Source organism: Euprymna scolopes, chromosome 30 (assembly GCF_053919585.1).
Source record: "Euprymna scolopes isolate OS-2025 chromosome 30, ASM5391958v1, whole genome shotgun sequence".
Classification (NCBI taxonomy): Eukaryota; Metazoa; Mollusca; class Cephalopoda; order Sepiida; family Sepiolidae; genus Euprymna; species Euprymna scolopes.
The window spans coordinates 100,349,953-100,362,450 of record NC_136511.1 but is presented as its reverse complement, the minus strand read 5'-3'; the positions used below and the strand labels follow the sequence as shown (position 1 = coordinate 100,362,450).

General features: G+C 34.9%; 1 protein-coding gene across 1 annotated transcript in view; it reads right to left on the bottom strand.

Moving 5' to 3' along the window:
* Positions 1–12,498, bottom strand: part of LOC145254905 (uncharacterized) — a 535,560-nt gene that overhangs the window by 65,757 nt on the left and 457,305 nt on the right. Inside the window, exon 2 of the mRNA XM_080113846.1 lies at positions 8,576–8,781. Within this exon, the coding sequence (XP_079969972.1) occupies positions 8,576–8,772 (197 nt within the window). The 5' untranslated portion in view covers positions 8,773–8,781. The remainder of the gene's footprint in view (positions 1–8,575; positions 8,782–12,498) is intronic.

The following is a 12,498-nucleotide window of genomic DNA, read 5'->3' as shown; positions in this document are numbered from 1 at the left end:
ACCATTCTCGCCACGGCCAGGATCGTAACGTAGACCATTTGTCTTTCCCGGTCTCACGGCGGCCTCACGTTGTCCACAACATTGCATACGGTAACTGGGCGAGGATGCTCAGGATTGATGCGAGCCGTCACTTCGCTGACATATGACCAGTACTGGCGGAGTTCGCGGCAATCGAAGAAAGATGGTATTTATTTGCTCCCCCACCGAGCAAATTAGGCACAAGGCCGATTTTTAATGTGAGGAGTGAAGGGAGGGGGAAGGGAAAAAGGGGACCAGCTCCCGAGAGGTGGGAAATGGGAGCTGGTTAAAGGTCAGGCATGTGGGGTTGCCCCCACATCTGGTCTTTGCTAGTCATAGCTAGTCCTAGCTTGCAGTATCTGCCGGAACAGATGGTATTTATTTGCTCCCCCACTGAGCAAATTAGGCACAAGGCCGTTTTTAATGTGAGGTAAAAACCAGCTCCCCTAAAAGTAGGCAAAAAGGGGGCACTCTGGTTACCAAAAATAATAATTGTCCCAGTATAGAGGGTTTCCCCTCCATTGACTGGTACAAATTATCTTAAGTGCAGCATCTGCCGGAACAGATGGTATTTATTTGCTCCCCCACCGAGCAAATTAGGCACAAGGCCAATTTTTAATGTGAGGAGTGAAGGGAGGGGGAAGGGAAAAAGGGGACCAGCTCCCTTGAGGTGGGAAATGGGAGCTGGTTAAAGGTCAGGCATGTGGGGTTGCCCCCACATCTGGTCTTTGCTAGTCATAGCTAGTCATAGCTTGCAGTATCTGCCGGAACAGATGGTATTTATTTGCTCCCCCACTAAGCAAATTAGGCACAAGGCCGTTTTTAATGTGAGGTAAAAACCAGCTCCCCTAAAAGTAGGCAAAAAGGGGGCACTCTGGTTACCAAAAATAATAATTGTCCCAGTATAGAGGGTTTCCCCTCCATTGACTGGTACAAATTATCTTAAGTGCAGCATCTGCCGGAACAGATACTACACTTGGATCCCGGCCCGAAGGCCAAGGACAACAGAAAAAAAAAAAGGCGAAAATACAATTTTTCTTATATCTTGTTTGTGGAATTGCATTCACTAGCAAGGATCTAGCTAATTTGCATATTCTTTTAAAAATTCATTTTAATTAATTCCCTATTAGTGTCTTCGGTTTTCTAATGAGATAATCATCTTTAGTTAAATATTACGTGTAATTATATTCATGTAGATATTCTTTATGATTCATACTTGCATAATATTTGCGAAAAAAGTTTATAGTAAACACAAAATTGTTTCCATATATATTTATGTATACATATATATTTTTGTTTAACAAATTTTGCCTACCGAACTCCTCCTAGAGTTTTTGGTCTACAGACATGAAACTTCATATATAAGGTATTTGAATCCATGCAAAACTTTATATTTGGGTTTTAGCCCGGAATAATCGGTGCAAAAGTGTGAAAATTAAAAAAAATGAAATTTGCCAGGTGAAGGTCGAACGCCGGCATTACGAATGCATAACGTAGTAGCTATTGGTTCATGTTTTAATTTTTAGCCTTGCGGTAACATGTTTTAATAGCCCAATCATTGACGGCAGGGGCAGAATAAACCATCTTGGTTTCGATTCTCGGTGGTGGCGCATCAGTCTTTTTTTTTTAAATACTTTTTAAATCATTACTATATATTGCATTCAATCTACCTATCTATCTATATATCTATAAAAGTGAAAATGACTGTCTTTTCTCTATGGTAGTTAAGGAAGACTATTATACAGAAAGGCATTACTTTACATATTCACACTGTTTAATACCTATGCACATAACTTTATGAACAGTACATAGGACCCGAGCAAAGCCGGGCGGAACTGCTAGTCTATATATCTATAAAAGTGAACGTGTTTGTGTATCTGTGTGTCTGTCTGTGTGTCTCTCTGTCTGTGTACATTTCCCTACGCAATAACTCTGTCAACTTAAAGTCTACAGACTCGAAATTTGATATACAGGGTAGTGAGATTTGGGAAAATCTATGTGATCGGTCAGAAATTTGGCTGTTAATGAGTCAAAGTTCAACGATTTAACCTTTGAAAACTCTATCAAATTCCTCCACCAATTTTGGGTCTAAACACTTGAAATTTTATATGTAGGTTACTTGGACATGGATCAAAGATTTTAATTTGATTTTAGCCCACCCAAAATAAAAATTGGAGCCAAAGTTAAACAAAAAATTGACCTCTGCGGTCTCTACCAAATTATTCAGCCAATTTTTGGTCTAAACATTTGAAATTTTAGATAAAATGTATTCAGACCTATCGCAAGTCTTTTAATCGTTTTTTGGCCGAAATTTTGGCTGACAAGGGGTCAAAGTTAAAAAAAAATTACTTTTGTGATTTCTAGCAAATTATTCTGATAATTTTGGGTCTAAATAGTTCAAATTTTACATAAAGGGTATTCAGACATACAGCAAGATTTTAATGAGTTTTGGCCGAACATCTTGTTACCAAGATGTCAAAGTTGAAATAGTTAACCTTAACAGACTCTACTAAAGTCTTCCGCCAATTTTGGGACTAAACACTTGAAATTTTAGACGTAGGTTACCTGGACATGAGACAAACTTTTTAATATATATATATATATATATATATATATATATATATATATATATATAGTGAGTTATAATATATATGACGATTAAGCTGACGATTCCTAGCGTGTATGAAACACGGAATATTCTGTGCAGCTTAATTGCCATATATATTTTTATAACTTACTACCTTGCCCTACCTATATATTGAGCACTGTTGAAGTAAATACTTAAAATTTACCCATAAAATTATACTTTTGTCATGGAAGCTATGGAAATATCCCAACGCGTTTAGAATTTCTAGAATATAGCACTTTGAAGTTTAGGTTACCTTCAAACACATAATATTTTAGATATATTGATGACATTTTAATCTTTCTACCTAACAACACACACATAGAGAATATAAAAAAAATAGGCATAGTGAACCCCCTATAAAGTGTATATATAAAACAGAAAACAATTACTCAATACTATTCCTAGACATACTTAAAATAAAACCCAACTATAATAACTATACTCAAAGTACATCACAACATTTTACACAAAGATGATCACATACATTTCTACTCACACTATGATAATAAAATACAAAATGGCACGATAATCGGTTACTTCTTATAGTACAGAATATATTGACGAAGAATGCAAATACAACCTACAATCTTTGAAAACATCGCAATATCCGATATATTTTAGATTAAATACAAATAAAAACGCCATATTAATATTTTCCAGAAACAATAAACAAAACTTCTTTTATCTAACCAAGCTAATAATACACTAATTTACAATACTCGAAACAAATAGGAATTCCAATAATAAAAATCATATTACAAACTATAAAACAAGCATTAAAAACAACAAAACATTTCTAAAATAAACCAATATCTAATACAGGTATATATATATATATATATATATATATATATATATATATATATATATATATATATATACTGCCCCATAACATAATCGTTATCAAATATACGTTGGTAAAACTCAACGAGGACTTTTCTTTTAACTTTAAACAAGCTAAACTCATTAAATCTATTAAAAAACAATATCAACAGAAACTTCTTGAATCATTGCTCATTATTGTAAAGCCAATCATAATTAAAATGGGCGCTTCTATAATTTATCTCTTTTAATCAGTAAATTTATATTAAAAGAACAGAATTAAAATTTAGATACAAGTTACACACTCGCAAATAATACCGATAATGAAATAAGTAATCAGTCAATAAATAAATTAAAAAAAACACACAAAACACCCATTTCATTTCGTTCAACATTTTCAATTTCTAATATCAATATTCATTACAAAAAGTAGAAATTGCATCATATTTTTAAAAAATTCTACTTGCTATATGTCGTTTATAAAATCTCACTGACTTCATGCCATAAACGTTATGCACACATTGAATACTAACGGATTTTTTTTTTCGTTCAGAAATAGAACAAAGACATCCATTTCACATTACAAACACGAGTGTATTTTCAAATATTGTACTGATATTTTATTTCCTCAAATCGACTATTCCGAGGAAGTCTTGTAATAAAGACGTAACTTTGATGAACATATAAAAAACATCTCTCCATATATATATATATATATATATATATATATATATATATATATATATTTTCATGTAAACACACAAACATATATATATATATATATGTATGTATATATATTTACCTATGAGATAAAACTTTATTATATCATCAGATTAACAATAAAAGGAAAAAATAGAACCGCTTAGATGTATGGCATTTCGAAACTAAATGCTTCTCAACAGAAACACTGAAAAGCCAGTAATATAAATATACAAAAATGTATATTCTTATTTCCTTACTAGCAGTTCAGTTCGGCTTTGCTCGGGTTCTATGTACTATTTATAACTTTATGTGCTTATGTATGTACTATTCATAACTTTAGGTGCATATATATATATATATATATATATATATATATATATATATATATTAAAAAGTCTGACTCATGTCCAAGTAACATACATCTAAAATTTCAAGTATTTAGACCTAAAATTGGCGGAGGAGTTTTGTAGAGTCTGTAAAGGTCAACTCTGTCAATTTTGACCTCTTGGCAGTCAGATTTTCGATCAACACCTGATTAAAAAGCTTGCCCTATGTCTGAATACACAATGTCTGAATATGTAAAATTTCAAATATTTAGACCAAAAATTAGCTGAGTAATTTGGTAAAGACCGCAGAGGTCAAATTTTTAAAAACTTTAACCCCAATTTTGACCCCTTAACATTTATTGTTTTGAGCTCAAATCAAATTAAAATGTTTAAAATGTCCAAGTAACCTACATCTAAAATTCAAAGTGTTTAAACCCAAAATTGTCGGAGGAATTTGGTAGAGTGTTCAAGGGTCAAATCGTTGAACTTTTATCCCTTGACAGCCAAATTTCTGGTCGACAACCGATTAAATATATTTTCCCAAATCTCAATACCTCTTATGTCAAATCTCGAATAGACTGAAAATTGACAGAGTAGTTTGGTAGGGAAATGTACACACACAGACACACACACAGACAATTCCACTTTTATAAATATATAGATTAATTTCATGATATAATAAAGTTTTATTTAAGTTTAAATTCTCATCTTTTACTTCTTATATTAACTGCTTCTTTTTAATCGAGTACAGCTTTTACTATCTTAATTGGGTTGTTTTTTCGTCAATATTGTATCTCTATCAAGTTTATTTATTACTTTTATGCATATGTATATAGATGCACACACGCATACGCACGCGTATACCACGTTATATATATATATATATATATATATATATATATATATATATATATATATATATATATATATATATATAAGGTTGCAAAAAAGTAAAAAATTGTAAAAAACTGTTGTTTTTTTTTCAAAAGCCAACCCAACTTTGCATACGTGAAATGACCGCCAGCAAGCGGACTATCGGAGCGTGTCAAAATTCAGTTTCCTGTTCATTCAAGCCTCACGTGAGTGGATACTTGAAAACTATTTAAAGTCCGACTTCAATAACACTGGTTTATAAAAATAAAATGTTGCTCTCAGGCAATTCGGTCAATAGACGAGTTTGTTTTTTGTTTCTAATTTTGATGTCCCGAATTAAAATCGGCAAACAGCGTTGCTCTGTAAAGTCGAGGTCTTATTTGGATACATCCACACATCTGAGTAAAAATAGAATTTCAATAAGAGCGGAAGAACCGTCTAATCGCAAGAAGAATACATAACACATTTAAAAGGGTTAACTTTTGACTGTCAGTTTTGTATTCTTTTTTTTTTAAAGATAATTTTAGTCTTGAGAAGATGTGTTGAAACTCTGGTTGATTTGCTTCATTTATAAAAGTTCTACTCGCGTATTGAGCACTCTTGAAAAAATAATGTATTTTAGTTCAAGTTATGAAGATATTTGAACTAAATTAACTATTCATATTATTATTATTATTCATCGGACTACTATTCTGCTCTTAAGTGTGATTTTCACAACGTTTCTGTCGATGTAACCTCCGACCTTCTTCAGGTGTATCTTGTCGAACTCGGGAATGTTTCCCTCTGGAGGAGGAGGAGGAGGAGGGGAAATATTAGAGAAAAAATATATAAAGCAAATTAGAAAGAAAGAAAGAAAGAATACACTTGTCAGAAAGGGGATGTTGTCATTTGAAAAGTGACACTGTGTGATTCGGAGTTAAACCTATGTCAAGAAATCACCATCGACGACGGCGGCGGTGAGGCGGACAGAGAGAGCTGATGAGTCCGGATCAAAAAGCTTCCAACAGCTGTTTTAGCTACAAAATCCCATTACTTCATTGTTCAGGCCGAAAAGTTTTCTACTGATAGTTTATTTGCTTGAACGGCTAGACTTTTGATTTCCCTCTTCATTTCCCGTTAGTTGTTCTTTTTTTAATCCTCAAGTGGTTTCCGGGCCTTGATAAGTGGTGACATCCATGTAAAAAAAAGAAAAACGAATAAAAATCTATCGTAAGTATAAATCCAAATCTACGATATATATGTGTAATTATTTTTCTTATAAATAAATATTTGTTATCCAAAGACACATGTTTCATATTCAATGACAATCATTAGCATGGCTTATCTAATTGTACTAGCGCTCGAACGATTTGAACCTGGACCCGAATAATTCATAAACAAACATTCTTCAGTGAACAAGAGTGAAAAAATAAATAAGATTCTGATATGTTTATGCAAATCGTATCACTACCATCCTGGACTTTGAGGTTTTTGCCTTTCTGCTACGCAGTTAAATTAACATCAAATCGTTAATGTGAGTCGTAAATGATAATCCCACAGGAAACTGTTTATTTCTTCAATGATGAATACAAACAAATGCTTTTTGTAATGAGACCATGATGCCTTCTCTCACACCAATGAACCGCATGCCAGTCAAAATTGAACTCACCTTTGTTCAGATGAGGAAAATTTACACTGATCACCTCCACTGCCAGACTCTGGCTCCAGTGTATTACTCCATGACGCCGTAATATACATTGGGCGGACCCCTTAATCGCCACTGCCGGAGTTGATAATGTCTATATTTAGTTGGCTTCTTTCTTTAATTTTTATTCACACTGAACGACGTAATAACGTAAGAGACTACTGTGTGAAAGGCCAGATTTATCGGGGCAACCCAGGTCGAGTATTAGGTGTTTATTTACATTACATTGCCAGTATCTATATTTGATGGAATTCTTTTATCTTTTACTTTTATTTACCCCGAACAAGACATTATTGCCACTGTAAAGTAAGGGTTACTGTGATAAGGGCCAAATTTATAAGAGATAAGCTCGGCGGAGAAATAAGTATTTATTGACATTACATTTAATTTTTAGCATGTTGGTAGTGCCGAGGGAAACAGGCAGCCAGAGGATAATTCCAAATAAAGTTGTCGAAGCAAAGCTACTATTAGAGTAGAAAATCTTCTGATATCTAGGAGTTCCTCTTTTGCAGCTAGTCGGGTGCGTCAAGGGTATTTTCGTATAAGACTACAAGCGCAGTAAGCTCGTCACAACAAATTCCATAGAAGTCTTGTAAAAGAAGCAGATGAATGCAAATTTGCAGTGATGCAACAGAGGTTGGTTCTTGGCAGAGATTATAGAACTAATCATATTAGCATTTCTTTTTTGCACTCTGTCCAATAAAGAGGGGTTGTATAACCACTTGCTCCCCAACTCGATAATAATCGTCGACATGAACGCTGTTTCCGTGGTCTTACTTTATCCTTCATCTTCTCGTGTCGTTGTTTTTTATATTGGTGACCGTCGAGAGGGCGAGCACAGTGATTCACAAATTATAAGAATTAAAAAAAAATGTTAGATAAACAAAATAAGGCACAGACTTCGACATGTTCTTGGGCATCATTTGGGCTCTGGGTGCTTGTGTGACACCATCGCGGAAAACAACCCTCTAATCGCTAACGTCCATATCTTGGTCGTCTGTTGAGGGCTCTTTGTTGTCGGTTGACGTTAGCTCATCTCCGAACCACAACCTGCCTTCTACTGGTCCAAACTGAAAAATGTCATCCACTGTCGCAAACTCAAAACTGTCTGTAAACTCCTACTAGCTACAGTAAACTGCCGCCAAATATATCAACCTTTATGTCCGATCTTTTGTTCTAGTTACTGTCACGCCTTGGTTAACCATCCGATGTTTTTGTGTGCGTTTGTGAATTACTTCCCTCCATTGTCTTGATACGTTAGAGTTTTTCCTCATTTTTACTAACGAGTACTTCTTTTGAGGGTAGAGGCATCGATAGTCTGACAAGACTAGTAGTTGGTGCACTGTCCAGATGTCTCAACAATACTCAGTCCACGGACAGATTACGTGTTTGTAAAGATACATGATACTATCAGGTGTAAGAATGTTTATAACCTGGTAGAGAGAGCCTACCTTATTTACAACAGACTTGGCAACGTTTTTTTTCGAACAAGCGTGAGTTGAAAAGAAATACGCTACTTACTTTCTGAGAGCTTCCAGTTCGGCGTCGGTTGTGTCAAATAAATCGACGTCGTACATTTCCACATCGTAGGAAAGGTTGAGTTTCCCGCTCAACTGCCATTGCCACGTCATCCCTGGCTCAAACTGCCACCAACAGCTCAAAACTGATTCATGACAGATCACCGTGATAAACAGAAGGCTCCACCACATCAATTGCATGACGATAATCTAGGAAATAAAATAGAAAAATAAAAAAAGAAAAACATAAATCTTTAAAATCTAATAATACCGACATAAGGAAATGCAAATGGCGTTGTAGCGTGGTACCTGACCTTGATTAGCCGTTGTTTAGACGACAATAGTGACTTAATGTATTGTTAAGAACCACACTAAAAGTTAAAATAAATTGGGTATAAAAGTTCTGTTATGGGTAAAGAAGAAATGGAGGATATGTACGGTTGTGCATATGAAAATAAAAGCAAATGATACATTAAGAGAATAAAAGGGTCATCAGTTGGCAAGTGCTAACTAAAACATAAACAGAGTTTTGTAAATGAAAACTTTAGAAAAGAAGAAATTTTACAACAAAACATTTTTATATCTACAAGTTTAGAAACATATAAATGTTATTTCCAGTTCATAGTATAAACACGTGCTTGGATAAAGAAGTTGATTGAATAGTCACAGGTCTAAATATTCATAGTGTGAATAATATGCGTGTCTAAGTCATATACGTATGAGTATTTGGTAGCGTGGTGTTATGTGTGTGCATTGGTTTACCTTATTCTTGTTAGTCTGTGTATCTACAGTGCAACAGAAACTAAAATTAAATGTAAATTAAGTTACTGCCGGGAAGCATGTGAAGCTTCCTCTCAGTGCACTATGGTAAATCCCCAACTACGACCCACTTCCAATAGAGTAGAGCAACGAAACTTGGTACAGTCATTAGTCTTTCTCTACATAGGAACCACCCAGAGTTATGCATTTCTCTCACCGTTTGATGCAGCTCTGGAGACCGTTTTTGTAGAACACTCCAGGTTGGTCCTCCAACCACGACGTGACTTCAGAAATCAAGGCTGCATCATCTGGGAAACGCTTTCTTTTCAAAAACTACTTCATGGCTGAGAAGAGGTGAAAGTCAGAGGGTGTCAGGAAAGTAGGGAGGATGGGGGAGGATTTCATAACCACACGCCCATGCTTCTGATGTGGCGACATGCGAGTTGTGGACCGGAACGTTGTCCTGCAGGAGGAGGGTACCTTTGCTGATCTTTCCCCGCCTCTTGATTTTGATAGCTTCCCTTAATTTCCTCAAAAGTGAAGCATAATAGGCTCCTGTAATTGTGGTACCCTTTGCCAGGAAATCTGTCATCACTACTCCATCCTGGTCCCAGAAGACTGTGAGCATAACCTTGCAGAAGAGGGCTGCACTTTTGCCTTCTTTGGAGGTGGTGAGTCCAAGTGCTTCCACTGCATTGACTGGGCTTTGGTCTTTGGATCATAGTGGTTGACCCAGGTTTCATCCTGTGTAATCAGTCTTTTGAAAAACTTTGACTCATCTTCTTGGCACATCTTCAAATTCATTCTCGAGCTATCGACGCGTTCTCGCTTCTGGAATGGTGTGAGCAACCTGGGAATCCCTCTGGCAGACACCTTATGCATATGCAAATGGTCATGAATGATAGTTTCCACGGACCCTGTACTAATCTTGACATCTTGGGTTATTTGGCAGAAGGGGGGCGGCCAGGTCTGGGAGCTGTTTCTACAGACTTCCGGCCATGTTTGAATTCACAATGCCAGCGTTTTACAAGGTCATATGATGGGGCATTATCACCATAAGTTTCTTTCATTTCATCAAAAGTCTCCTGCGGTGTGCGTCCTTTCAAATACAAAAACCGGATCACTGCTCGACATTCAACAGGCTCCATTTCACACCTGACTCAGTTCAAACACCTGTAAAACAGAAACCACAATTAGTTCAGAGCTGTAATTTACCACATAACCCGTAGAGATATAAATCATTGCACATGCAAAATTTCAGCTAGATCAGACAACTGGAAGTGGGACAGGGGCATTACTTATTGCACACCCCTCGTAGTTCAGGCAATTAATCGATTTGATTGAAAAATGGTCGATTTCACAGATTTCGATGACAATAAAATATGAAAGGATGAAATAGTCGTTAATCTTCATTCAATCCCGAGCAACATCGGGTCTCCCTGCTAGCATATATATATATATATATATATATATATATATATATATATATATATATATATATTTCCTATATTATTCAATGATTAATTTATAGTAATTTCTAACACGATAAAATATGCCCATTTCAAAATTAATTGAAAATAAATATAGTTGCATACTTTAACAGTTGGATAGATTCAAGCACGATAACATAATGTTATAACACAGAAAACCCCATTAAACCTATTTTTAAAGAAACAAACCCAACGACAAAATAACAAAAACTATAATTTCATTGTTAAATAATTGATTTTTCATTATGATGAAAAAATGTTTTTCTTGAGAAAAAAACCCTCTAGTTTTAAAAGTTTTTTTCGTATTTTATACTAATCTTTATTGTACCGCTTATAATTATAAATCTCTTAAAGTATACAACTACATTTTTTATTTAAACTTTCATTTAACTACACACACACGCACTATATATATATATATATATATATATATATATATATATATATATATATATATATATATGTATAGAATGTATTTAAATGTAGTTTCATTTAACTACACACGCACACACACACACATATATATATATATACATAGTGCGTGTAGTTAAATGAAAGTACACACGCACTATATATATAGTGTGTGTGTGTGCGTAGTTAAATGAAAGTTTAAATAATATATATATATATATATATATATATATAGATATATATATTAATACAACACCCGTCTAAGAATAGATGTACGCAATAATATAGCATATTAGTTTTAAACTTTAATGTTCATTCTTCCTTTGTACGGTTCCTTCAGTCTTAAACAGAAAATATGACAAAAACAAATAATAGTAATGTGCCCACGTTACTCACACAGTTGCTTAGAATACACATTCTATAATTCACTAGCCTGGGTGCCCAACGATGCTCGGGTGTTTGGAGGTGTGTGTTGAGCAAAAAACAAAAACAAAACAAACAAAAAAAAACCCAACAAAGTGGTAGTAGGTAGACAGGCTCGAACCCATACCGCAAAGAAGAAACAGAATGTGAAAAAAAAATGACGCCTTTGCTGTCGCGCCCATTGCAATGAGGGAATAAGGTTTAAATTAAGGCTAAATGATAGAAAAGAGGAGATGACTTTCGAAAATATAGGCTAAAAAAGCGACTTCTCCCTGTAGAAAAGTGTCCAGTTGAGAATTTTTCGATATTTCTCGTCAGAAGGGCCGTGCTTCAAAATGATACCGATCTCGTGATAATCCGTCGCCTCTGTCGAAAGTTTAGGTAGATATACAAACAAACATACATACATTTAAATAGATTTTTGCCTTTTATACTATAGGCTAGTCTGGGTGCCCGGAGTTGTCCTGGATTTTGGAGGTGTATGTTGAGAAAAAAAAATTAGTAGTAGGCAGTCAGACTCGAACCCCTAACGCGATGAACGTGAGAAAAAACGTGACATCTTTACTGTTGCGCCCATCGCCAAACCGAAAGTGACGTAGGTTAAAATTAAGGCTAGACAATCGAAAAGAGAGGGATGCCTTTCAAAAATATCGGCGACAAAAGTAACCCTTCCCTGTAGAAAAATGCCCAGTTGAGGGTGAAGGAATTAATGTTTTTAGCCAATTTTTTGATATTCGTCGTCCGAAGGGTCGTGCTTCAAAATGTTATCAATCTCGTGAAAATCTGTCGCTTATGTCGAAAGTTTTTGATAAATGTACATACATGCATACATACATACATACAT